We start from the raw sequence: 26,070 nt of genomic DNA, 5'->3' as shown, positions 1-26,070 counted from the left end.
CTTCCCCGGGGATTATTTTTTGGACCAGGTGTTGACATTTTCCCCCAGCTGGGTGTCCAGCCCTACCTGCGGGGGCGGTTTCGGAGCAGCAGAAGCCTAACGAGAGAGTGCCCTGGGTTAATGAGGTGTTGCAAGACAGCACAGCTAAATCCAGCATGACACGGTCCAACTTTCCAGTTTAATTAGAAACCTGGGCCTCCTGCTCATGGCATTAATTCACTCTTTTGACTTGAGTGACAGCTCAGCCTCTCCCAGGGAAGGTGACTGCTGGGTTTAAGAAGTGTGGGTGTTGTTGGCTGTCCTCATCCCCCTGTCTTGCCCAGCTTTGTGTTTGCCATGGCAATGTCACGCCGTGCCCACCAGAGCAGCTCAGCCAGGCGGTGGCTGGGTGCCTCTCTTGGCCAAGGGGAGCAGCTGGGACCTGCAGGATTAGCAGGATCCACCTTTCCCCTCTATTTCCTTGTGGATCCCAGAGGTAGGAGGGAAGCAGCTCTGAAGGGCTGTAGGGAGGGTGCAAGGACCTGGCACGGGCTCCTTCCCAGCTATGGCTCCAGCACTCCCCTGCCAGCTCCCTGTTTGCCTGGCAGCCCTGGGATTACAGAGATGCTATCAGTGCTGGGGAGAAGGCTTGTGCAGCAAGTGCAGAAGTTCAGGAGTGCAGTAAGTAGCAGAGCAATTGTAAAGCGCAGCAATTAGTGGCTAATGGCTGCTGCAGAAATATGCAAGGGGCCTTTTATTCCTTCCTCCGTGTGGGATGGCTGATCAGGTTTGTTGTTTGTGTCTTCTCCCTGTCCTTGATGGCAGGACAGGACAAGGGGGAAATGCTTCAAGGTGAAGGATGGTAGATTTAGATTTGATATTAAAGAGAAATTCTTCCCTGTGAGGGTGGTGAGGCCCTGGCACAGGTTTCCGGAGGAGTTGTGGTTCCTCTGGGTGGAGCATGGCAGCGTGGTGCTCTGGTGATGTTCTCAGCTGGCAGGAGTGGCTTTTGAGCTGCTTGGGAGATGTGCATTGTGCCAGCAGTGGAGAAACTCAGCTTCTCGGGGGGTTTGAGAGCCACCAAGGGGCCTCAGTGCTGTTTTCAGAGCCCCATTTGGCCAGACACGGAGGCAGTGGGAGGAATCCTCTGGGAATGGATGCTCTGCCACCTCGTGCAGCCCCTTGCTGTTGTACATCACACCCTCACACAGTCACTGCCACTGCCCCATCCTCACTGGGACAGCCTCAAGGTGCCTGGAATGACTTATGAACAGCTTGTAGAAGAGACATATTTACTTAATAAATAAATACAAATAACATCTGGCAGGTACTAGCATGAAATACACACTATTGGTGTTGTGAGGGAGATAAGGTCTGAGGCTGGAGCTTTGCCTAGCTCAGCTTAGCATGCCCAGCTGGCACTTACCAGGCTGGCCCTGGATAACAGGACTGATGGTGCAATCTGGAACTGTCAAGGGCATGTCAGAAGCTACACACCTGGATGGACAAATATATTAACACACAGTAGCCAGGGAGGCTTTGCCTTAGGATGCCTGGGGACACAAAGTGTGAGCTTCTCTGGGAACCGGCGTGACCCTCGGGCACATCTCTGGGTGCCTGCCCAGGGCAGGTCCTGGGAGCTGCAGCGTGGTCATGGCACACATGGCACAGAGCTGAGGGTCATGGCACACATGGCACAGAGCTGAGGGTCATGGCACACGGCTGAGGGTCATGGCACACACGGCTGAGGGTCATGGCACACATGGCACACAGCTGAGGGTCATGGCACACATGGCTGAGGGTCATGGCACACACGGGCACACAGCTGAGGGTCATGGCACACATGGCACAGAGGGTCATGGCACACATGGGCACACAGCTGAGGGTCATGGCACACATGGCTGAGGGTCATGGCACATGTGGGCACACAGCTGAGGGTCATGGCACACATGGCACAGAGCTGAGGGTCACGGCACACATGGCACAGAGCTGAGGGTCATGGCACACACAGGCACACAGCTGAGGGTCATGGCGCACATGGCACAGAGCTGAGGGTCATGGCATACATGGCACACACAGCTGAGGGTCATGGCATACATGGCACACAGCTGAGGGTCATGGCACACATGGGCACACAGCTGAGGGTCATGGCACACACGGGCACATGGCTGAGGGTCATGGCACACATGGCTGAGGGTCATGGCACTCATGGCACACAGCTGAGGGTCATGGCACACATGGCACAGAGCTGAGGGTCATGGCACACACGGGCAAGCAGCTGAGGGTCACAGCACACATGGCACAGAGCTGAGGGTCATGGCACACACGGGCACACAGCTGAGGGTCACAGCACACATGGCACAGAGCTGAGGGTCATGGCACACACGGGCACATGGCTGAGGGTCATGGCACACATGGCACAGAGCTGAGGGTCATGGCACACACGGGCACACAGCTGAGGGTCATGGCACACATGGCACACATGGCTGAGGGTCATGGCACATGTGGGCACACAGCTGAGGGTCATGGCACACACGGGCACATGGCTGAGAGTCATGGCACACATGGCACACAGCTGAGGGTCATGGCACACATGGCACAGAGCTGAGGGTCATGGCACACACGGGCACATGGCTGAGGGTCATGGCACACATGGCTGAGGGTCATGGCACACAGAGCTGAGGGTCATGGCACACACGGGCACAGAGCTGAGGGTCATGGCACACATGGCTGAGGGTCATGGCACACACGGGCACACAGCTGAGGGTCATGGCACACACGGGCACATGGCTGAGAGTCATGGCACACATGGCACACAGCTGAGGGTCATGGCACTCATGGCACACAGCTGAGGGTCATGGCACATGTGGGCACACGGCTGAGGGTCATGGCACACATGGCTGAGGGTCATGGCACACATGGCACACAGCTGAGGGACATGGCACACACGGGCACAGAGCTGAGGGACATGGCACACATGGCACAGAGCTGAGGGTCATGGCACACATGGCACAGAGCTGAGGGTCACGGCACACATGGCACAGAGCTGAGGGCAGGGGGAGCTGGACCCCCATGACCTCAGGAGGGTGTTAGGACTCGTCCCCTCATCTCTGCAAAGCTTGGTGCAGAGCAAAGGGGCTCTGCTTTGGCTGGATTTGGCAAAGCCTTGACCTAAAGCTGGGAGCTCTGCTGAGCTCGAGGAGGCAGCAGCAGTTGGGTTTCGGGGTCTGGGGCCGTCCCTGAGCTCGGGGCTGTGCCTCAGTCGGCCGAGACGGGCAGGGGCAGGAAGAGGATCGCCTTCTGGCCGTAGTGAGTCCGCGGGCCCAGCTTGCTGTTCCCGTTCTTCTTCAGCCCCACAAACCAGTTCTTGTCCGCGTGCATTTTGGAGATGTAGGTGTTGTAATGGTTCTCCTCGAGCCTTTCCAGGAACAGACACTCCTCACCCAGTAACTGCTGCAAGAGAGCCCGGGGGAGGGACGGTGAGCCGGGGATGCTCCTGACCTGACAATCCCAGCCCAGCTCTCCCCTCTAAGGTGCCATCCAGACCTGCCTCTGAGATTTCCACACCCCAGTAAAGCTCTTATTTAAACTGTGGGGTAGGTGGCCTTGATTTACTCCCCTGGGCCATTCCTGTAGCAAGGTGTCTGACCTGGGAATTTTAATTGTCACTGACCCATCAGCCCCGTGCTCCATAAGCTGCTCCTGGCCCTGGCTCCTGCTCTGGCCCTGAGCTCTGTGGTGGCAGCTGCAGGCTCAGAGCACAGAACCAGAACAGTTTGGGTCGGAAGGAACCTTAAAAACCACTGAGTTCCAGCCCTTTGTCATGGGCAGGGACACCCACACCAGGAGCAGCTGCTGAGGGTCTGCAGAGCAGCTTCTGCTCCAGGTAAGAAACACAATATTTATCAAGTGTCAGATAGGAAACGCAATATTTGTCAGAGGCAGGGCAGTAAACGGCATTATTTGCTGATTTATTGATGTCCCCCCAAAATGAAGCCAGATGCAGAGTGGCCGTGCAGCTGCCAGAATCCCAAAGAGAGCCCAGTTATTGCCTGTGGTTTGCACTCCCCAGCTGTGAGATGCCTGCAGCCCTGTCCACGGCTGCTCCCAGGGGATCCCCCCACCTACCGAGCCGTAGAGCAGCCCGTTGGTGTCCATGGCCAGGTACTGCCCCGACTGGGTGCTCCTGATGTGCACCACCCCCACGCTCTCTGCACTCAGCTGGAGCTGGACTGGAGCAAAAATAAAACAACAGTGAGAGGAAAGTGGGAAAAGGGGATAAAAAGAACTGCCAGGAAGTTTAGTGGGGTATTTTGTTGAAGCCTGGCTTATAAAGAGTTTATAGGAAACAGTACAGTGTGTAATAAAAGTGTCTCCTTGTACCCTCTTCTTCAAAGAAATCCCACAGCCATCCTTTAGGAACCAAAGACCAATTTTTCCCTTATTTTACATCAAAGGAAGGGCAGCCTTTTGGTTACGATGCTGGAATGGGACACAGGAGATTGGGGTTTTAATTCTGGCTCTAATTTACAAATTTCTCATGTGGTTTGACAAGACACTTAAGGAGTGACATATGAAGAAGTATTTTGAGAGCTAAGCCAGGGATGGGCAGACTGCAGATGCCTGCACTGCAACCCCCTGATCCAAAGCATCCCACCCAGCTGTCTGCTGCAGCTGGATTTATCCAGAGTGTTGTAGATGGAGAATGGGCAAATAGAAAAGGCTGTGGCTGCAGTCACAGTGACTTGCAAATCCCAGCTCTTCCCAGTGATCCTTCCCATCTCGTAGGCAGTTTCTTTCCCTAAGATTTATAACAGCAATATTTAGGTTGGTTGGAATGAAGTATGAACGGATGTCTCGGCTCCAGCTCCTTCCTTCCTGTTTATATTTAATTTATTTATCCTTATTTACATGAGGTAAAAGGCAGTGTTACCTCTTGGCCTGGTGGAACACCCATTGCAGTGAAATCTTTGCTGTAATGGTTCACATCCTTCATTTTTGGCATTTCCTGCTCAGTAAATGATAGTTAATTAGGAGGCAGTGTGGGTGCAGGTTTGCAGGAATGCTTGGCCCCTGTGCAGGCCTGGTTTAGGCTGGGAATGTGCTCTGGGAAAACCCCAGCCCACCTGCATTCCCTGAGGCCTGGCTGAGAGCAGTCCAGGGAGGAAGGAGGGAAATGGGATGAAAATGGATGATGCTGTTCTAAAAACTGTCCTGAGGGAGGGGAGTGAGGACCCTCCTGCTGCCAATGGACGTTGAGGTTTTCGGCCTCAGAGGGAGTGAGAGCAGTGGGTCCAGAGGAAGGAGCTCGTGCACTAAATTCTTTCAGGTTCTCTTCCAGGTCTGTACAGAGATTTCCTTCCATGAAGTAATGGGATGGAAGAGGGAAAAGGAGACTTTTTGTAGAGATGAGCAGGAGCTTCATCCTGGAGAAGTGGCCAGGTAAGATTTCTTTCCATTCCTTGGCGCAAGCTTGGAATGCCCAAGTAAAGGACATGGGAAGTGGATCCTGATGTGGGGCTGGACAACAAAGGCTTAGAGACAGTGACTCCTTCTGCTCTTCTTAGAGGTCCTCCCTGATTCTGAGGCCATTTGAGAGAATAAGAAGAATTCTTGGTGTCTGGAACAAAATGCAGGTGGGCAGTGCGCAGAGCTCCAGCTGCTGTCCCCTCTGGCAATGAGCCCTGGGTGTTCCTGTGCCTGGTCCCTCCCTGGGGCTGGCAGGTGCCTGTCCCAGCTGGGTGACAATGTCCCACAGTGCCAGCCATGGTCTGGGCTGCTCCTCTTGCACACCAGGGAATGATGCTGAGCTGCTCCATGGTGTTCCAGGCGCAGGGGCAGGACCGTGGGTGCTCAGAGCAGGGTACCTCTCCCCAAGGCTGCTCTGCTGGCACTCAGCCCTCCCAGGAGTTTCCTCTGTAAATATTAGTGTGCTCCTATATCCCAGTTTATGAGATCATTTACAGGAGGTTCCTTTCTGGCAGAGGTTTGCAAACACGTGGCCCAGGGCCAGCAGCCAGGGAGGTGTGAGCGTGCTGGGAGGCAGGGCTGCCTGCACTCCCTGCCCAGGGCACGGGGCAGCCCTGGGGACCACCCCAAGGTGAGGGATCTGCTTTTCCAGAGGGAAAAGGATGGCATCCATGCTGTGAGACAACAGCCTGGGCCAGGGCCCAGGAGTGGGCTCGTGGCCTTGGTGGCTCCCCATGTCCCAGGAGATGCCATCTTGATCCTGACCTCTCCTTCTGACTCCAGCAAAACCTCTGGAAAATGCTGCAGAGACACTGCCTGAGCTCACACCACCTCTCCTGGTGTGTCTGGGAGCCCGGTCCTGTCTCTTGCAGATCCTTTGGGTCATCATCCAGCCTTTCCAGGGGTTTGAGGGTTAGTTGCTGGCTTTATTCCTGCCTGGAGGCTGGAGCTGCATGCTGTGTTTATCCAGCCTCAGGGAGCTCATCTCCATCCATCCCCCAGCACTGCCTCGTGCTGGGGAGACAGTGTTTGTAATTAAAACTCAGCTCTAAACTGCCTGTGAGTAACACAACAATAGCAAGAGGAAAGGTTAAGTTTGGGGGAGAAGCCACATGTGTGCTTGTGGTTTAAAGAAAATAAAAGTGCTTTTCTTAGCGCTTTGTAAGGCTGGCTTGGCTCCTCCCAGCCCTTCCTTCTGGTGAGATAGGAGCCTGGCAGGGCCTGGTCCCATTCCAGTAAATGTTCAGGATGTGAACCTGAGGCTGCTGCCAAGAGCAGGGGCAGAGCCCAGCCCTGCAGCCCACGGAGCCCTGCAGGAGCTTTGCTGTGTGTCCAGCTCCCCTGGGCAGCAGGGTAAAAAATCCTCTGAAGAGTTTTTGGTAATGCAAGAGCACAAAAAGCATTAAATTCCCAATGACTCCTCGGTGGGACAAGTGGTGGTGTCTGCAGGAGCAGCTCCTCCCAGCAGAGGTGCCAGTGTCCCACGGGCTGGAGCCACCAGGGTCACTGGCTGCAGGGATGGGGACAGCTAAGGGGAGACCCTGGCCAGGGTGACCTCGTAAATGGCTGTGGCACACGGATGGCAGTGCAAGGAGAGCACAGAATTCCATGTGATGCTGTGTGTGTGGGATGCCAGGCTGCCCTGAGCCCCCCTGCCAGGGCCAGCTCCCCATGTGAGCCAGCCCTGCTGTGTCCCTGTGGCTGCCTGCCTGCCCTGAGGTGAAGCCAGTGCCAGGTCCCACACTGGAGATATCTACTGCTGTCCTTCAAATCTGCACTTGGACAGCACACATCTCACACCTCCCCTGCTCGGGGTCCCAGCTGTGGGTGTGTTTGTCCCCTGGAGGTGTGCTTGTCCCCTGGGATGTGTGTTTGCCCCCTGGGATATGTGTTTGTCCCCCTGCAGGTGTGTTTGTCCCCTACAGGTGTGTTTCTCCCCCTGGGATGTGTGTTTGTCCCCCTGCAGGTGTGTTTGTCCCCTACAGGTGTGTTTGTCCTCCTGGGATGTGTGTTTGTCCTCCTGGATGTGTGCTTGTCCCCTGGGATGTGTGTTTGTCCCCTGGATGTGTGTTTGTCCTCCTGGATGTGTGCTTGTCCCCTGGGATGTGTGTTTGTCCCCTGGAGGTGTGTTCACCCCCTGGAGGTGTGTTTGTCCCCTGGAGGTGTGTTTGTCCCCTGGGATGTGTGTTTGCCCCCCCGGAGGTGTGTTTGTCCCCCGGCAGGTATGCTGTCACACCAACCTGGTCCAGACCCCTTTTTCCCCAGCCCCCCCTTCCCAGCTGATGAAATCTCAGCGCAAGGAGCCCCCCAAGCCCCCGTGTGCTCACTGTGCTCGTCGCTGCGGTCCCTGGTGCCATCCACGGTGCCGTCGGGCAGGATGCGCAGGAAGTGTCCCCCGTTGCTGCAGTACAGCAGCTTGGGCTTCTTGTAGTTGCCCGGGGGCAGGTTGAACTTCTCGGTCAGGGCGCTGAAGGTGGTGATCTCCCCCTCGGCCATCGCTCAGCCTCTCTCTGCCAGCGCCGGGCTGCAAGGGAGGGGACAGCAGGGGTGGCACCGAGAGCTGGCACACGCTGCTGCTGCCGGGCTGCAAGGGAGGTGACAGCAGGGGTGGCACCGAGAGCTGGCACACGCTGCTGCCGCCCGGCTTTAAAGGCAGGCAGGGACGGGGGAGGGAGCCCGGGGGTCCCGCGGGCCGGGGGCCGCTGATTCACAGCCCAAGGCGATGCTCCCCCGGCGTGGGAGGTGCGGGGGGCTGTCTCCTCGCTGGGTGGGGCTGGGCAGGAGGGACTCTGTCCTTTTAATTTTATCACGGTGAGTTCTGTTTTTGTTCTCCTTTCTATTGACGTGCGTGCTAAAATTACACACTCCGAAAACCAGTTTGAAAAACACCCGGTGTCTGATTGGAACCCACAGGAGGCGGGAAGGGAGCCCAGGTAAAACTCTCTCTGCACTATTATAACTCTCAAACACAATTATGACCAAGAATTGCAACACCCACTGCGTGTCAGGTAGTAAATATTGCTCATCTCTTGGCACTCTGCAGCTCACCTGCCCAGGACACCCATGGAAAAGGTCAGGACACACGTTAGATGTGGTGGGAGATGGGCAGGGGCCAGGAGCTTCCACTGCCAGGCTGAGCAGGTTTACCCAGACACTGATCAACAGCATTTGGAAATGGGAAATTTGAGTCCAGGATATGCCATGAGTCAAGCAGCAGCATCTCAGTGCCTAAAGGGGCTCCAGGAGGGCTGGAGAGGGGCTTTGGTGGAGGATCTGGAGGGACAAGATAAGGGGCAATTCCACTGCCAGAGGGCAGGCTCAGATGGGATTTTGGGAAGCAATCCTTCCCTGGGAGGGTGGGGATGCCCTCTGCCCTGGCTGCCCCTGGATCCCTGGGAGTGCCCGAGGCCGGGGTGGGCACTGGGGCTGGGAGCAAGCTGGTCTCATGAAAGATCATGCTGAAACCTCATTGTGCTGGAGGCTGTGGTCACAATCCATGTTGAAGCAGATGCTGTGCCAAAACCTGAAGGCATCACCAGAGCAATCAAAGAAAGATGCTGTGAGGTTGGAGGCTGAGAAGTGAGAAGAGCTGTCACAGAAGTGCCATCACAGACATCAGGAGATGCCACAGGTGGGGGCCAGAGTCCCACGGATATTCCAGGTACTGTCATGTTTTTAGCCTGGAAACTACATTTGAAATCTCCCACAGATTCATTCTGTCTTTCATACACAGAGTTCTGTAGTGCTTGGAGAGAAGTGGATTTATGAACAGAAAAAGACACGGCACAGAATAAATCTAGATACAGGAAGTTGCTTTGAATGTCATGTATTCCCACAGCTATATTATGGAAAATATTTTATAGTCACTGTTTATACGTGTTTATAGATTGTAAAAATGTCTCTTTAGGACTGAGTTGTGCTACTGGTACTTTGGGAAGGAGCCAGTACCACACTGTGTGGGTTTGCTGTGGTGCTTGGAGTGCCCTGGGAGATACTGAGGGTGGCAGCCCTGCAGCACACACACTCACACACACGTACACACACAGAGAATCTCTAAACACTCGGCCCTAAACTCTTTAGTATTTAAAAAAATCTGCAAAAGCAGCTGCAAGAAGGGGAAATTACTCCTGGAAATGGATCCCAGATGCCTGCAGAGAGTAAAAACCTCTGGCAGCTGGATTGCTAAGAGGTGGATCCCTAGAGTGTGGCTGTGGGTGAGAGCACCCCCAGCCACTGCACCAGCTCTGCTTCGTGCACAGCCTCCAGCCCAGGCTCTCAGACCCCCCGTTTGACACAGACTGGGATTTTGGGAAGTGATTTCTGGAGTGACAACCCCCAGCCCTCACTATTGCCATGAGGCTGGAGATGCAGCCTCAGCAGCTCTGTGGCTCCTGGTGGTTTCCAGAGCAGGTGATGCCAGATACAGGCTCAAAAATCTTTGTTTAACACCATTGTGAGGTGAAATTAGTTCTTAGAGTGTCTGATCCCTACATTCATTTTTCTCTCAAGACACCACAGAGCAGTAGTTCGGTTTCCTTGCCAGCTGCCAGCCTGTCTCTGAAGGAAAGCCCCCAGGTCACCCAGGGTGGCACACGGGGCTCTGCTCCTCCACTGAGCTTTAATCAACAGCAGCACTGGGTCATTTCCTAGAGCCAAAGCTTTTCCTGAACGTTTATCTGGGGGTAAAAGGCACCCAGAAGTCTCCTGGGTTGATGATGGGTGGTACTGAGAAGCAAACACCCCAGACCCAAGGGCTCTGAGCAGGATCTCAGCCAACTCTGCAGCCAGGAGTGAGGAGCAGCCTGGATCCTACCCACAGTCACCTCAGGGTCTGAGGGCATCTCCAGACAGCTTGACCAGAGCAGCTCAACTGGAAACAGCTTCTTCATCATCACTGATTTCCTTAAGGTTATTTTTGCTATTTTTAGGAAGAATCCAGTGCTTGCCAGCTGCCCTGAGTGCCCCAGCAAAGTTCAATGAACACTTTTCCACTCCCCTTGTCTCCCCCTGCTAAATACTGTTGCTGTTCTCAGACTTCATGGCCATGGAGCTGTTCCTCTACAAACACCAGCACTCATGGCCCTAGCATTATACTTTTGGCAGGAACATGTTAGATTTTTATGGGAATTAAAAAGCTCGAGTGAGAGAGAGAACCTGAACCAAAGACAACATAAAGGGCCTTATTTCTTTGGGTGGGAGCCCAACAATGCTATTAAATAGCTGAAAGCAGAACAGAAAGCTCTCAAATATGCAAGGCTGAGAGACACCACACTCCAGTGGTTACTTGGTGCCCCATGGAGAAAGGAAAACATTCCCAGAGGAGATGGCTGTAAGGGGCATGGCTGCTGCTGAGCTCTGACCCCCCTGGTCACTCCAGGACTGGATTTTGACCTGTTTGTCCACAAGCAGCTGTGTTTGTGGCTCCTGTCTCCTCCAGCTCTGTGCACAGCCTTGCTGTGCTGCCTGAGAGAAAACCCCCACGAGGAGGAGTCCCTGGGAGCTGCAGCCAGGGCACCTGCTCCAGGACAGCCCCAGCTCCATCCGCACCGTGGGGAGCTGAGGACACCCAGCTCTGCCTCCTGGGGGAAGATGTCAGCACTCCAAAGGACCAGAAATAAGTTCTGAAGGTAAAAAAAGCCTTAAGAAGGGAGCTAAACCCGAATGTTCATTTGATCCAGGTCCTGCTGAGCCGTGGTGGCTGTGCTGTGCTGCTCCCTACAGCTCTGAGGGAGAGGAGCCCAGTGCAGGGCTGGAATAGCTGTGAAATTCTGAGAAGTTTGGGGTCGGTTCCAAACTTTATCACTGGCCAAACCAGTGGCTTTGATGTGAATTCCCAAACTCTGCGAGCATCTGACTGTGAGCATGGAGGGCTGGTTGTGCTGCCAGTATCAGGCGTGTGAGCTCTGAAATAACAGCACATGCTGGGAGCCACGGAGGGAGGGAGGGAGGGAGGGAGGGAGGGGGACCTTTGCTCTCTGCCTCAGAGCTGTGCAGACTCCACCAGCACTTGTTTGCATGACAGAGGTGGTGTTGATGGAAGTGTGGGGGATTCCTAATGGTCCAAAAGTTTTTTGCACGTCAGAATTGCCAGGAATTTTCGTGGCTTTTTTTAATTTTTTTTTTTTTAATGTCTCCTGTGGCACAGATTTAGTGGCCAGCAAAGACTCAACCCAGAGTTGCCAGCTAAGGTGAGCCTTCTTTCCTTGGGTATGAAATACCTGGCTACTACATGGAGGAAAGCAGAAGTATCTCACCTACTGGGTTAAAACCAGATTGGATTGATTCAAACACATCAAAATTTTCCTTGGCTTTGGACACAATCTTTTATGGAGGGTTGGAAGGAAATGTTCTGGAAATGTTCTGCATGGCCTCTGAGTGGCCACGGTGATGAAAAGTGCAGCTAATCACAATTGTCATTTAGGTGATCAGCTGGAGATCACACAGAGAGCTCCAGAGAGATGAGAAGCTGCCAAACCCAGGAGTCTCCTGAGGTTTTGTCCAGCTCTGGGTAATGAGATCAGTGTCTCGTGAACCTGGCTCTGGTGAGTTCAGTGGAAAGACTCCAGTTGGTTTCACTTTGGAAAGTGTTATTTTCTCCATTAAAGCAGAAATGCTGTTTGTTCCAGGACGTGTGACTCAGCTGGGATCAGACAGCATCACCTCCTGATGGGCTCCCTTCCCATTCCCACTGTGACTGCAGCCACCTGAGCAGAACAGTCACTTCCCAGGCAGCTCAGACACTCCATGGGGGAATGGAAAGCACTTAGAACAGGTAGAATATTTTTAGGGAATTCAGGCTCTGAACTGCCTTTCCCAGGGGTTCCTGTGGGGTTTGGGGCAGTCTGAGATCTACCTGGGCATGTGGAGCAAACGTCTCTCAGATAAACAGGGATTTTATTCATTGTAAGTTTTAGAGAACCATTTCATGGGATGGATTTCCTCATCCGGGAGAGGATTAGACACCAGGCAGAGGTTTCCTCATGCTCTGGCTGCTGCAGGAGCAGCTTGGTGGGTCTGGGCTTATCAGCATGGGCAGCCTGCAAGGGCTGCCTCCCCTCCCGAGGGCTGGCAGTGCAAGGCACAGCTCGGATTCCTTGGACTGTACCTCCTCTAGGAAGGATTTAATAAATGATTAGGCAAAGCATATGATAAATATGTAATAGATCACTCTGTGAGTATCAGTGGAATGCACTGGCTCTTTTCTAGACTTGTTTATGACCAGGATTTTATCTCTAGTGACTTGATTAACTGCTTAATGAAGTATTTATCAGCCAGGTTTTACCCTTTGCAAGTGGAATATGCTGTGTGAGGTGCAACCAAAGGCATAAAAATCAATTTAACTAATGCCTGCTGTCATCATCTGCTGCTCTCCACCAGAAAACAGCCATCCCACCCAGTCACACTGGATTTGGGGCAGGTAGAACAGAGGGGCTCTGAAGCTGAAACTTCAGCAGTTTCCTGAGTGGGTGTCACTAATGGCTGATGACCAACACAGCAGCATCCCGGGAGGGACAGGGTTAACCCAGCCCAGCCCTGTGCCCTCAGGGATGCCCAAGGGGAAGCCCCATCCCTGCCCCAAGCCAGGTGTGGCTTTTTCAGGGCTCTGAGCCCGGGACACCCCGGCTGCTGGGACAGGCGGTGCAGCCTCCCACCAGGCTGGTGCTGTCGGTGGGGAGGCAGGAATGTCGGTGGGGAGGCAGGAAAACCAAGGCATCCTCCCCTTTCTAATTACCTCCCACCCACGGCCCTCGGCCATCCGGTGATTAACTTAATTGCTGCTCCAGGCCCAGGAGCAAATGCAGCCCCAGAGCAGGAGCTCTGCCAGGAGGGCCTTGCCCCTGTGTCCTGCCTGGGCTGGGAGCAGGGACAGGAGCAGGAGCAGCCCTGGCTGCACACACAGACCCCACGGATCCCACCGTACCTGTCCCGGACCAGAGCCCTCCCTCCCGGGTGTGTGGGACCTGCAGGATGGGAAGAGCACCTGGACAGAGAATCACCGAGGCTCAGTCCCTGCAGCAAGGGTGGGCTGGAGGATGTGCTGCTCCCAGGGGACACATCTGGGCTTTGCAGTGAGCACCCCGGTCTTCCCCTTCCCTCCTGGATGCAGCAGGTCCTGTCTGCCCTCTCCAGGTGCCCTTTCCCTCTCCCAGGCTTGTGCCAAGGCCAGTGCCAGGCATGGTCCCTGCTCCTGTGCTTTGCTGCCTCCCAGCACGTGGGGCTGGCTGGGAGCTGCCACTGATAGGTGCCACGAGTGACACCAGTCTCATCCCTGTCACCCGAGGAGGAGGGTGGCTCTGTGCTGCTGAGGACTCGGGGACGATGCACCAGGCACAGGACCCTTGTTTTGGGTTTGCCACCTTGGGTATGGGGCTGTGGGCACCTCTCCTGCCTGGGTCTGCCTGTGCTTGGCTTCCTGGGAAAGGCATCGGGAGGGAGTGGATGCAGCTGATGAGGTGTTGGCTGGAGTGTTCTGTGACATTGTGGGAGTCCCCCGGGGACAGGGGGCACCCCGTGTGCCCTTGGCTCCTGCTCAGCAGCCCCAGAGGGCCCTGCAGTGGGGTCCCACCCGGCTGTGACACTGCTGTGACCTCTCCACTGTCCCCGTGCCCTGCCTGCCACCCCCGCTGTCCGTGCAGGACACGGGCACAGAGCCAGACCCCAGAGCCTGGCTGTGGCTGTCTGGGCTGGCGCTGCAGGTGTGGCTGCCCCGCACACCCACGGACAGACGGACGGACGGACGGCGCCAAAGGACAAACCCCAGCCCCAGGAGTTCCCTCTGTGCTGTGAATCCCAGTGCTGGCCTGGCTCTCCTGTTGCACCCTGCCCCCTGTGAGCCCTGCAGTGCCACCCCTCTGCTGAGCCCTGTTCAGGTACGTGCCTGTCCCCCTGTCCTGGCCTCCCTCTGCCACCCTCGGTGCTCAGAGGGGCCCAGCTCCTCCCAGGCTGCTGCTGATGCTCAGGGCTGGAGCTGGGAGTGAAGAGAGGAATGCTCACACGGTGTCAGGCTGCACTTCCTGCAGCTGGCCCTCTGAAGGGTGGCCAAGCCCAGCCGAGGGTTGGCTCCAGCTTCAAAACTGGGATTTGAGTTTGGGTTCAGCCTTTGTACCCTGTCCTTCCCCAGAGAAGCAGAGGGTGCTGGAATGGAGGGTTTCATCTCCAGGCCAAGTGAGAGCCCACATCCATCCTGGTGGTTAACCATCAGTAGACATATCATGGCTCAGAAATCCAGCTTCCTCCAGCACAGCCTCGCTCTGGGCTGTTCCAAGGAAATCACTGGGGTTTCTGGGCTCACCGTGGGCTCAGCAGTGATTTACTGTGGAAATGTGCAGGCAGTTCATGCTGTTCATCCTGCAATGTTTGTGTAAGGGCTATACAGCTGCTCTTTTTAGCATCTAAGTAAGACTGGCTGGAAGAATCCTGTTCTTAATTCTGTTGCCCAATGTTTCATTTTAAATTCAGTCTCCAGTACCCCTGAGTTTTCCTCCAAGCTGCCTGAGTAAGGAGCTTAAGCTGTTGCTCAATAACAGTGCGATAAAAGCTCGAGTTAATAATGGCTATTACCAGGAAAATCCTTCAATAAATAATAATTTTCTTATCTGCATGACATTGGGACTGGAGAAAATGCCTTCCAGTGAAAAGCTGCAGCATGTAGGAGTGGGCAAGGAGTGTTTCAGATGAAAGATCAGAGCAAGGCAAGCTTAGGGCTGAATCTTGTTAAATAGAGATGAGTGGGTCAGCAAAAAAACTGGAATTAGTGTGGCTGAGTAGTCACTGGAGTAAACTAAGGAGAGCAGCTGTGCACCTCCACCTCTTGTGGTCTGTAGAGGCAGACAGGTCACTGCTGGTCTGTGTTCTTCAGGCACAACTGGGGAAACTCTCACTTGTGGCAGTGGGTGGCTCTGGAGGCCATGGACACTGAGCTCTCTGTGTGTCACCCTCAGCTCTGCCTAGGAAGGAGCCTGAGTCACTCCCTGGGACCTGCCAGAGCCCGTGGAAGGTACAGCCCTAATTCTGCTCCTGCTGTCCCAGACAGGGGCACACCTGAGTCCCTGCAGAGCTGGGCACCTGTTTGGCCCTTGCAGTGACAAGTGTGACCACAGGCTGTGACAGCAGCAGGAGCAGGCAGTGCAGCCACGGTGCTCCAAGGAAAACAGAGCCCTGCCTTGCCTTTCCATTACGGAGCCCTCCGAGGGGAGGGGATGTGCTTTGGGTGCTCTTCTGCCCCTTCTCATCTCTGTAAACAACAAAGCACCACAAAGGGCGCAGTGCAGGACAGAAGGCTGCAATTTTAACAACCTGCAGCAGCTCAGCCCCTGAGGTTTCACCCACGCTGGCTATTTGCAGCTCCTGAGTGGGAGTTCAGAGACACCGCAGCCTTTGCTGGGCCCGTGTTTCCACAGCTGCTCTGGGGCCAGGCTGGCCCACGGGGATGCAGCCAAGGATCATGGAATCACAGGATGGTCTGGGCTAGAAGGGACCTTAAAACTCACCCAGTCTCACCCCTGCCGTGGCAGGGACACCTTCCACTGTCCCAGGCTGCTCCCAGCCCTAGTGTCCAACCCAGCCTTGGGCACTGCCAGGGATGGGGCAGCCCCAGCTGCTCTGCTGTGATGCTCGTGATAATCCAGACAGAAAGATGCCCTGGGTTATCTAAGTGGAAAAAAGCCCCCACACTAAACCAAAAATGTTGGGACTGCCAGGCAGAGTGTGTGGATCAGCAGTTGCTGTGCCCCCTGCCCGGCTGGCAGTGCCACAACCAGGACCCCAGGGGGGTTTTACCTTTTCCTTACTCGTGAGCTGCACGTTCAGCCCTGCACTGGGATCCCCAGGAGTCAGTGAGCATCCCCCGTGGTTTGGGGAGGATCACACCCCCACCAGGGTAGGTGAGGGCTCTGCAATCCCCATTTGGAGTCTGGCAGCCAGTAACTGCCCATCAAGAGGAAGCTTTTGTGAGCACCCTGCAGCAATGGCAATACTGAGGAAGGGGAAGGGAAGGTGTTTTACTTGGTGTTAAATACTTGTACTTTCTGTCCCAGGTTTGACCTTCAACAGAGAATCAAGTATAAAGGGAGATGGAAATGCCAGTGGAAGAAGTTACACGTTGGGGTGGTTTTGTGTACAGCACCCACACGTCCTGTGGGGTGCAGCTGTTGGAGAAGTAAGGATGGATCTCTCTGGGAAAACTTAACTGGGATGGGGGAAAGCAGAGCAGCCTTCAGGTCTGCCAGTCATGGATACAGGAAGGGCCCTGGGCCGGGTCTGGGGGTTGGCAATGCATGGAGGGGACGGGGTGGGGATGACCTGTTTGGCTGGTGCAGGGATGCAGGATCTCCCTGTGCCCACGGGGACTGCCCCAGGCAGAGTGTGCCAGGGAGAGGGGCAGGCAGCAGAAGGGTTGCCTGGCACTGAGCTCCCTGATCAGCATCATTTCCAGGGGGTTTGTGGTGTGCTGAGAGTGTCTGGGATGACCTGGAGTTCACCTGGGGATGCACGGAGCAGGGTTTGTCACAGTGAAGATCTCCCCCACCTGTCTGCCCCGGAGCAAGGATGGGAGAGCAGGAGGGAAACCACTCCTCAGGCTCCTGCTCCTGAGCACAGGGCAGGCAATCCCAGTGTGCAGCTGGGGGAGCTGCCTGCCTGAGCCCCTGGGCTGGGAATGCCCCCTGGGACCATCAGGGTGGGCAACTGTGCCCCCCACAGGGGTCACTGCCAGGCTGGCTCCACCTCGGAGGGCTGTACCAGACGTGTGCATGTGGCCCTTGGGGACATGGGTTACTGGTGGCCTTGGCAGTGCTGGGGGAATGGCTGGACTCGATGATTTGAGAGGGGTTTTCCAAACTAAACAGCTCTTGGGTTCTGTGATTCTGCAGAAACAGGGTCCCTGCAGAGGTGAGAGCCGGCAAGGCTGGTCTGCAGGTGGGACAGGCACATTCACCAGCCCTGGAGCTGTGGGAAGGAAAGATCCGAGCTCAAGGCTGACCCCCAGGTCTAAATTAAGAGCAAGGAGCAAGGACAGACTTTGTGAGCAGCAGTGGGCCGTGAGTCATGGGTGAACTGTGTGTCCAGACTGCTGTGGGCAGTGGGCAAATCCTTGGGAGGACGGCTCAGGGCAGACAACACCACTCCCAACAGGAGTCTGAAGGGGACAGGAGGGTTTTAGATGCCATGCTGTGAGTCAGTGGTACCCGGGCACAGCAGCCAGCCTGGCTCCCACAGCCTGTGAAACCTTTTCTGTCCTCAGGGACAGCTGCCAGCTTTGATGCTGTGGGCTTGGGAATCTGCCTGTGGGATCCCAGCTTGGTCCTTTCCCCAGCAGCCCTCTCAGTCTGCTGCTTTCCCTGGCAAGGGACAGAGTCTGGGGGCAGGGAAAGCACAAACACAAGGGGAAAGGGTTCTTTCTGAGCTCAGCCTAAGGGGGTTCTTTCTGAGCTCAGCCTAAGGGGATCTTCTGAGCTCAGCCTAAGGGGGTTCTTTCTGGGCTCAGCCTAAGGGGGTTCTTTCTGGGCTCAGCCTAAGGGGGTTCTTTCTGGGCTCACCCTAAGGGGGTTCTTTCTGGGCTCAGCCTAAGGGGGTTCTTTCTGGGCTCACCCTAAGGGGGTTCTTTCTGGGCTCAGCCTAAGGGGGTTCTTTCTGGGCTCAGCCTAAGGGGGTTCTTTCTGAGCTCAGCCTAAGGAGGTTCTTTCTGGGCTCAGCCTAAGGGGGTTCTTTCTGAGCTCAGCCTAAGGGGGTTCTTTCTGGGCTCACCCTAAGGGGGTTCTTTCTGAGCTCAGCCTAAGGGGGTTCTTTCTGGGCTCAGCCTAAGGGGGTTCTTTCTGGGCTCAGCCTAAGGGGGTTCTTTCTGGGCTCAGCCTAAGGGGGTTCTTTCTGGGCTCAGCCTAAGGAGGTTCTTTCTGGGCTCAGCCTAAGGGGGTTCTTTCTGAGCTCAGCCTAAGGGGGTTCTTTCTGGGCTCAGCCTAAGGGGGTTCTTTCTGAGCTCACTCCTGAGTTCAGACCCAGCAGAATGGGGTTTGTTACCTAATTAAAAGAGAGGTCAGGCTTTAAGCTGGACCATGGGTGCATGTTAATGATGCTGTGCTGGGGTTAGTAGAGCTTTATTTAGCACTGGCTGTGTATTAGCTGTTCTTGAAGGGAATTCCTAAATATTGACCTTGGCACCGTGAGAGTCTGTCTCAGCCCTTCTCTGCCACCTCCACCAGGTGGAAATGAAACACTTTTGTTATTCAAGGTTTTAGAGGGAAAAGCAGGAGCTGTGGCAGACAGTTTTGTCACTGCAGATGCCAGGTGCAGACTGTCTCTGCCTCCTCAGGGCTGGAGGCCAGAGCTGCCTGGAATCCAGGCACGAGGCACAAGTGCCCATCCCTTGGTGGGCAGTGCCACCTGCCCTGTAAAACACTGACAGATTCTGGGAATATAAACCCTGCAAGTCACTGATTGCAGCTGCTCTGCATGGCCCTGGCCTCTGCTTTGGTTCTCCAACAGCTTTAAACCAACAGATTCTGGTGTAGGAAACAAGGGAAGAAACAGGAGCTGAACACTGGGTCAGGCACCTTTCAAACACGGGGGAGAGGGAGCATTCCTGCATCCAGCAGAGACCAGACAGAGCCATTGTCTCTCCCTGAACTGGCATTCAACAAATCCTTCTGCAAAGAGATTTCTAACGTGAGGTTTCTCTTTGAAAGACAGACCCAGCCAGACCCAACCCCCACGATAATCCCCAAGAGATCTGCACTGACAATGGGCACAGGATTCCTAAAAATGCCCCAGCCATGAGTCAGTGCCTGCTGTGCCCAGGAGGGAGAAGTGCTGGTACCCAGGGGCAGCCTGGGAGGGCAGGGCAGCCTTCACCTGCCTGGAATATCCATTTATTTTCAGGGAGTATTTACTAAAAGGGTTTGTAAGATCCAGTGCAAGTGCTAATGTGTTTTGAGGGCAATAAAGAAGGGGTAAAAAAAAAAAAAATGGAGATGGAATAAGCAAGGAAGGCTGAAAGAGAAATGGAGGCTAAAGGTGAGAAGGAGGAGCCGCAAAGAATTGAAGTCACAAGGTTGGGGAGGAAAAAAAGTAAAGGCTGGGGAGTGCAAGAGAAAAAAAAGGTTGATCAGAAATAAAAACAAGGACAGAAAAAACAGAGGCTGCATAAGGGTACAGGGCCAAGAAAGTGTGGGAGGGGGAAAGAAATGCAGAGGCTGAAAAGGGCAGGAGGCCAAAATAAAGTGGGAGGCCAAAAGAAAAGACAAGACAAAAAAAGTGGAGGGTGAAAAGGGGTGGGAGGCTGCAGAGGCACATGAGACATACGGGAAGGCCTGCCCAAAGAGGGGTCTAAAGTTTAATGGGTTCCTCAGGCAGGACAGGGCTCCGTGGTGATAAGGCAGCACAATGTCCAATTGTTCTCCCTGCACACCGGGTCAGCCCAGCTCCCCCCGGCCTGGGCTCTGCAGGAACACACACTGGGGCTTTGGGCTGGACAGAGCTGGGCTCTGCCACGGGCTCCAGCCAGACCCAGAGCTCTGCAAGCCCTCTGGATAAACTTTCCTCCAGCTCCACCCCAGCTCAGGGGGTCAGCTCTTCCTCCCAAGCTCCCTAAATGACTTTGGCCTTCCTCCCACTGCTGAGACCTTGATCTTCCTCCCAGCTGAGGCAGCTCCTGATGCAGCTGGCTCTGGCTCCTTGCCCTTATTCCCAACCAGAGGGGCCACAGCCCCACAGGACCCCAGCACTGTGGGGACAGGGACAGGGAGCTGTTGCTGCCCTGTCAGGGGTTTCACCTTTGCTAAATGGCCCAAAGGAGCCAGGAGGCTGCAGGTGCTGGCAAGGGGGCAGTGGGGACATGTGGCCCTGGGGCCGTGCAGAGTCTCAGCCTGACACCTGCACCCCCAGCTGGGGAGATTCCAGCCTGCAGAAATTTGTATTTGGCATCTTTGGTTTGGCTGAGAGCAGCTCACAGCTCAGAGCATGCTGCTGATGAGGAGTTTTGGCTGTCAGGCCCATCAGGATAATCCCTGTGGTGTTATTTCAGCCATAAATCATAGAATCATCCCAGAATGGTTTGGGTTTGGGACCTTAAAGCCCATCCAGTTCCATCCCCTGCCATGGCAGGGACGCCTTCCACCATCCCAGGCTGCTTCATCCCCTGTCCAACCTGGCCTTGGGCACTTCCAGGGACAGGGCATCCCTAATCATACTTAACTGCCCAGAGGAGCTGTGGCTTCCCCAAACCGTTCTATGGTTCTGTGATTTATTTATTTTGTGTCCAAAATGAACCATTTATAGTGCTGTGTCACTGCAACAATTTTCCTTTCTGTTTGCTGTTCTGTCTGATTGGGGTTTTTTAGTTTGTTTGGTTTGGTTTTTTTTTTTTTTTTAAACGGTCCAAATATTGTGTTTTGCCATTTTAAATATTTGGGTTTTAGTATATTTCTATTCAAATCCTGATGTGGGCTTCTGCTTCTACCCAGAGCTTCAGGTGAATTTGCAGTAATTTGGAGATTGTCATTTGGAGTGATGCTCCCATCACTGAGCCACTCCTCCCTCCCAGGATTTGGGGGCACCTGCAGGGCTTTGGGGGGTTTGTCCCAGCTGGGGGGAGCATCACGCTGCCCCCCTAAAGCTGTCCCTGGGGAAGAGAGCTGCTGCCCCACCACATCCCAGCCCGACCCTGCACGTCGGAGCCTCCCTCTGCCCTGAGCACGCCGGGGGGATCTGTGGGGCTGGCAGAGCATCCCCAGGGCATCCCGGGGGAATCCCAGAGCCTCCGGTGGCAATCCGTGCCCTGGGGGGTGTTTGAGCATCCCGCGGGGCTCCGTGGGACCGTCAGGGGGGCCCAGCCCCCGGCCCGGTGCGGTCCCGCCGCCCCCCGCCCGCACCTACCGGCGGCTGCGCGGCGCTCCCGGCGGCGGCTCCCGAGTGCGCGGGGAGAACCGGGATGGAGCAGAGCGAGCGGGGATGGTGAGGATGAGGAGGAGCTGCCTCGGGGCGGGGGAGCGGCGGGAGGATGCGGGGGGGGAAGGGGGAGGCTGATCGCATCCACCCCCCGGCGGGGCCGGGCACCTGCCGCACTGCCCGGGCAGCGCAGTGGGCGGCGGCTGCGGCTGAGCCCCGGCAGCAGGAGCGGACAAACCCCCTCCCCCCGAGCCGGGCCGGCATCGGCCTTCCTGTCCCTACCGCCCTTGCCTGCCGCCCAGGACATTCCTGCGGCGCTGGGTGTCTCCGTGCCCTCCGGGAAGGCGGTGACCTCCCTCACCCCAGCCGGCCCCGAGCGCCCCGGGCAGCGGGGACGGGGTCCCTGCCCTCCCCATGGGGGTCCCTGCTATGCTTAGGGTGGTCCCTGCCCTCCCCAGGGGGGTCCCTGCCCTCCCCATGGGGGTCCCTGCTATCCTTAGGGTGGTCCCTGCCCTCCCCATGGGGGTCCCTGCCCTCCCCATGGGGGTCCCTGCTATCCTTAGGGTGGTCCCTGCCCTCCCCAGGGGCAGCTGCCGAGAAGGGCCCGGGGCACCCACGGGGCTATGCCGGGCACGGCTGCGTTCCGCTGGCACCGGCAGAGCTTGGCCTTAAAAGCCGAAGTGTTCGGGAGTGCTGTCAGCCGGATAAAATGCAGCTCCGAGTCCCCGGGGACGGCGCTGGAGCCTGGTGGCCGTGCTGGCTCTGCCGGGGGGGCTGTGCCGGGGCTCTGCCCTTCCTGGGGGCCACGGGTGGGCTCGGGAGGTGCCAGGGGTGGGCTCGGGGCTCGGGGAGGTGCCAGGGGTGGGCTCGGGGCTCACGGGGTGGGTGCAGGCTGGGGTGCGGCTGTGCGGGGTGCGAGGCCGCTGCGCAGCACTAATGAAGCTCTAATGAAGCACTAATGAAGCACTGGCGGAGCCCGAGCGATGATTTCAGCGCTTGGCCGGGCTCCACGAGCCCTTTGATGTGGTGATGTTTAGGTTGCGTTATCTAAAGCTCGCTCAGAATAGGCTTTTAGTGGCGGCTCACGTGGAGCCAGCGTGTTTGGACAGGCATTCCGGGCTGGAAATGCCCGCAGCCCAGACGTTTGGATAAAACATTCCCGAGCTGACCGTGGTTACCAGCGCCGGCTGGGGACAGCTCCCAGCGCTCCCCACAGCGCAGGTGGATTCCGAGCTTTCCGGACATAGCAGTATACTTTTTTTCTCCCCCTTTGTTTTTAATAATCCCGCCCAAGATTTCATCTTGCTTTTTCAGAAAATAAAAAATAGGTATAACCAAACATTCCTGAATCTAACAGAGGAGCAGGCCTGGCTTTGCCTCAGGCTCTCCTGGACTAAAGGCATGGGGATCGTGAGGACGTGGGGAACATTAGGAAGTGCTGGTCCATTTTCTCACTCAAGGGAGCACCCCCTCGTTTTGGGGATGCCAAGGGCTGCCCCCTCCCTGCAGCCCAGCCCTCCCCAATTGCCCAGCTGCCCCTGCCCCCTGGTCGTGGCTGGCACTCAGCAGCCCTGGTGCGGTGCTTTGCAGATGGTGTCCTGCCAAATTTGCGTCCTTTCTGCTTGTCCCGAAGGCTGATGGCCCCGGGATGGAGCCAAGAGCCGGAGCGACGCAGACGCAGAGCAAACATGGACTTGGGCAGCGGGATCTGCGCCGGGCACGAGGGAGAGGAGGCTCGGCCAAAACCCAGGCACCGACCGTGCTGCAGTGGCCCCGAGCCCTGCCCCCAGAGCCAGAGGGATGGGGACACTGCGGGGGTGGGGACACTGCGGGGGTGGGGACACTGCAGGGGTGGGGACAGAATGGAAATGGGGAACACTGCAGGGCTGAGGGCACTGCAGGAATGGGAGACAGAGTGGAAGTGGGGAACACTGCAGGAATGGGGCCTGTTCAGGGATGGGGGCACTGTCGTGGGGGTGGCACTGCCCCAGCAGCTCTGCTGCCCCCCTGCCTTCCCCAGTCCAGCCCTGCCTGGGCAGTACCAGCAGCACCTGCAGCAGGTGTCTGTGCTATTTCTCAGGCTCTCGGGATGGATTTGATGGGTGCTGCTGCTGCAGCTCCTCTCCTGTCCCTGCCTGTGGTAAGGAACCTGCTCACCTCACGCCCACCAGCCCCCTGGGCTCCGAGTCCCATCAGTGCCAGCTCCTGGGGCTGTTGGGAAGCACAGTGAATAATTAACCACGGGGCCCCGAGGAAGCTGCAGGTGCTCCCCTGCCTGGTCCCACGCACAGGCAGTGCCTGTGAGAGCAGCTGAGCCCCAGCCCTGCTGTCCTGGCGGCTCCTCATGCCCCAAACCACGGTCCCACAGCAGAGATGACTTAAACAACACTTCCTGCACGTTTAGAGTGAAACCCTCCAGATCCTCCAGTCCTGCTTTGGTTCCATCCCTCCTGGAGTGATGATCCTGGGAGCACTCAGCAGGCACGGCTCAGCCCAGAAGGAGCTGGAACAGCACCGAGGTGCAGAGCCCTGTCCTGCTCCTGCCAGCTCCCAGAGCCGGGGCAGCGGAGAGGAAACCCAGCTGCTCCTTAGCACCACACACGTGGACGAGCTGCTGAGCTTGGCCAGGAGCTCAGGAGCCAGGAACGCGCTGCAGATCCTGTGGGAAAGCACCGCAAAGCCCCCGGGAATGTGTGCCGCTGTGCCAGGGTGGGAAGTGCAGGATGCTGGAGAAGGCACTCACCTGAGGAGGCTCCAGGTGCGCAGGGCTGGGCCCTGGGAGACAGCGCCGCTGACCTGCCGGGGTGGGCAGGGATGTGCTGGGGTCACCCTGCCCCTCGCTCCACCTCCCGGAGCCTGGCAGCGCCTGCCGGGGGCACAGCCCGGCCCCCGCAGCACTCGCGGCTGCCCCCGAGCCGGGCAGGGCCCGCAGGCGGGCACAGGCACCGGGAAGGCACCGGGTCCCGGCCGGAGCGGCCCCGGGGCTGGCGCTGCCGCCGCGGCTCCGCACCCGCGCAGGACGAGGAAGTATGGATGGATAATCCTTCGCCTTGCTATTTTTTTCCTCTCATGTGATCTTGTTTTTGGACGGCTATTTTGGGGCTGGACTCCAGCCCAGGTGAAAGACAAGGATTGAATCCAGCCTCCCCCTTCCCGGAGGCCCTCCCAGGACCTCTGCCCGCCCGCCCGCGGCACGGGCACCAACCCTGCCACCAGCTCTGCCACCATCCCTGCCCGCTGCCGAGCCCTTTCTGTCCCCTCCCGCCCTGGGCAGCACACGGAGGGCTGATGGAGCCCGGCTGTGCCGAGCACACCGGCCCGGTCACCCCTCCGGCCCCGCCACATCCCCGGGGCTGGCCCCGGCCCCGGCCCGGCTGCGGACCCGCCGTGTCCCCGCAGCGTTTGCCTCTTGGTGCCCGTTTCCCCCAGCCCAGGCTGGCAGGAAGCTGGCGGGAGATAAATACATTAAAAATATGCTCGGAGCGTGCCGCAGCCTGGCAGTGAACCGCGGCGAGCCCCGGCCCCTGCACTGCCACCAAGCCCCGGTGCCACCAGTGCCGGGAGGAGAGGGACAGGAGGGGACAGCGCAGGACAGCCACGGGAAGGGACCAGGGGGGCTCTGCGGGCACCTCCACTCCACGTGTCCAGATCCTGTGGGCATCCTGTCCTGCCTGCCCCGGGGTCTCCTCTGAGGACATCCTTGGGGACATCTTGGTGCCACACGCCCAGAGCTGTCAGGATGACCATTTTTATCCTATTTGTGCCTTTCGACCCTGTGAATGAAAGCTGCAGGGGCCCAGTGGGGCACTGGGGAAGGGCAGCCTGGGATGTCAGGGATGTGACACTGGATCTGGCTGTCCCCACGTGCACGTGTCACTGCGGGCACACCGTGCCCTTCCACGGCGGGTGGTGGGAGGAGTGGGTGCCTAAACTGAGTCTTTGCATGACTAAAACTCGTTAAAGGTCCCTGTGATGAGTCTCAGGGAAATTCAGCTCTGGGAGAAGCTGGCTCGGCACTGACTGCACAACACCAGGGGCAGGTGGCACATGGCAGCAGGGGACAGGTGAAGGACAGGAGCCACCACGTGAGGCTTCAACCAGAGGTGGGTGTGATTTGGGTTACAGAGGAGTGGGTCATTCCAGAGCTGTGCTACAGATGTGAAAAATTCAGGTCCAAAAATTAGACATCACTTATTTTTTCAGCCTATTTCTTAGTCTTTATTTTTTTAAAAAATATTCTGTGTAATAACCATATGGCAAATATATTAAATGTAGATTAAATATGTAAAACTATTAAATTCTATTATTTGTATTTAAGACTTATTTATTGTTTTCTTATTTCTGCTTCCCATTAAACAGTTTTATGTGAAATAAGGAAGTGATCTCTGACTCTTACTGAGTGCTCTCTTTTTGGGTGACTCTCACCAGGGCCAAAGCTTTCCTCCTGCAGTCTCTCCAAATTTGGGTGTTCATCCTAACAAAGTGGATTTTGGTGACCAGAAACGCCTACGAAGCCACTTTTCCCTTCAACACTCTTTGAAGAGGGAAGAGGGGGAAAGCCACTTTATAAAGGTAACAGAGGTTTTAATGAAGGAGGAGGTGAACAAAATGAGCTGGGAAAACCCCGCGGCAGAGGGAGGCGCAGGGAGGCTCCGGGGCCGCCAGAGGGCACCGCGGAACCGCAGCAGCGCAGCTGGGCACAGCTGGACGGGCGGGCACAGCTGGATAGAGCGGGCACAGCTG

General features: G+C 56.5%; 1 protein-coding gene across 4 annotated transcripts; it reads right to left on the bottom strand.

Moving 5' to 3' along the window:
* Positions 1-1,254: 1,254 nt before the first annotated feature.
* On the bottom strand, positions 1,255-24,316 carry FGF1 (fibroblast growth factor 1). 4 transcript variants are annotated; one of them, XM_059860259.1, is made up of 4 exons: positions 24,071-24,316; positions 7,776-8,032; positions 4,108-4,211; positions 1,255-3,432 (listed from the first exon to the last, which is right to left on the bottom strand). In XM_059860259.1, the coding sequence occupies exons 2-4, from the start codon at positions 7,942-7,944 to the stop codon at positions 3,238-3,240; spliced, it is 468 nt and encodes a 155-aa protein (XP_059716242.1). In that variant the 5' UTR covers positions 7,945-8,032; positions 24,071-24,316; the 3' UTR covers positions 1,255-3,237. The 4 variants fall into 4 exon arrangements, with proteins under 4 accessions (XP_059716242.1, XP_059716240.1, XP_059716241.1 ...); XM_059860257.1 differs by having other exon boundaries at positions 7,776-7,972; positions 24,071-24,315; XM_059860258.1 differs by lacking the exon at positions 24,071-24,316 and adding an exon at positions 21,316-21,444 and having other exon boundaries at positions 7,776-7,972.
* Positions 24,317-26,070: the final 1,754 nt, after the last annotated feature.

Source organism: Haemorhous mexicanus, chromosome 15 (genome assembly GCF_027477595.1).
Source record: "Haemorhous mexicanus isolate bHaeMex1 chromosome 15, bHaeMex1.pri, whole genome shotgun sequence".
Taxonomy (NCBI): Eukaryota; Metazoa; Chordata; class Aves; order Passeriformes; family Fringillidae; genus Haemorhous; species Haemorhous mexicanus.
The sequence above is the reverse complement of the archived record's forward strand: the minus strand, read 5'-3'. Positions and strand labels throughout refer to the sequence as shown.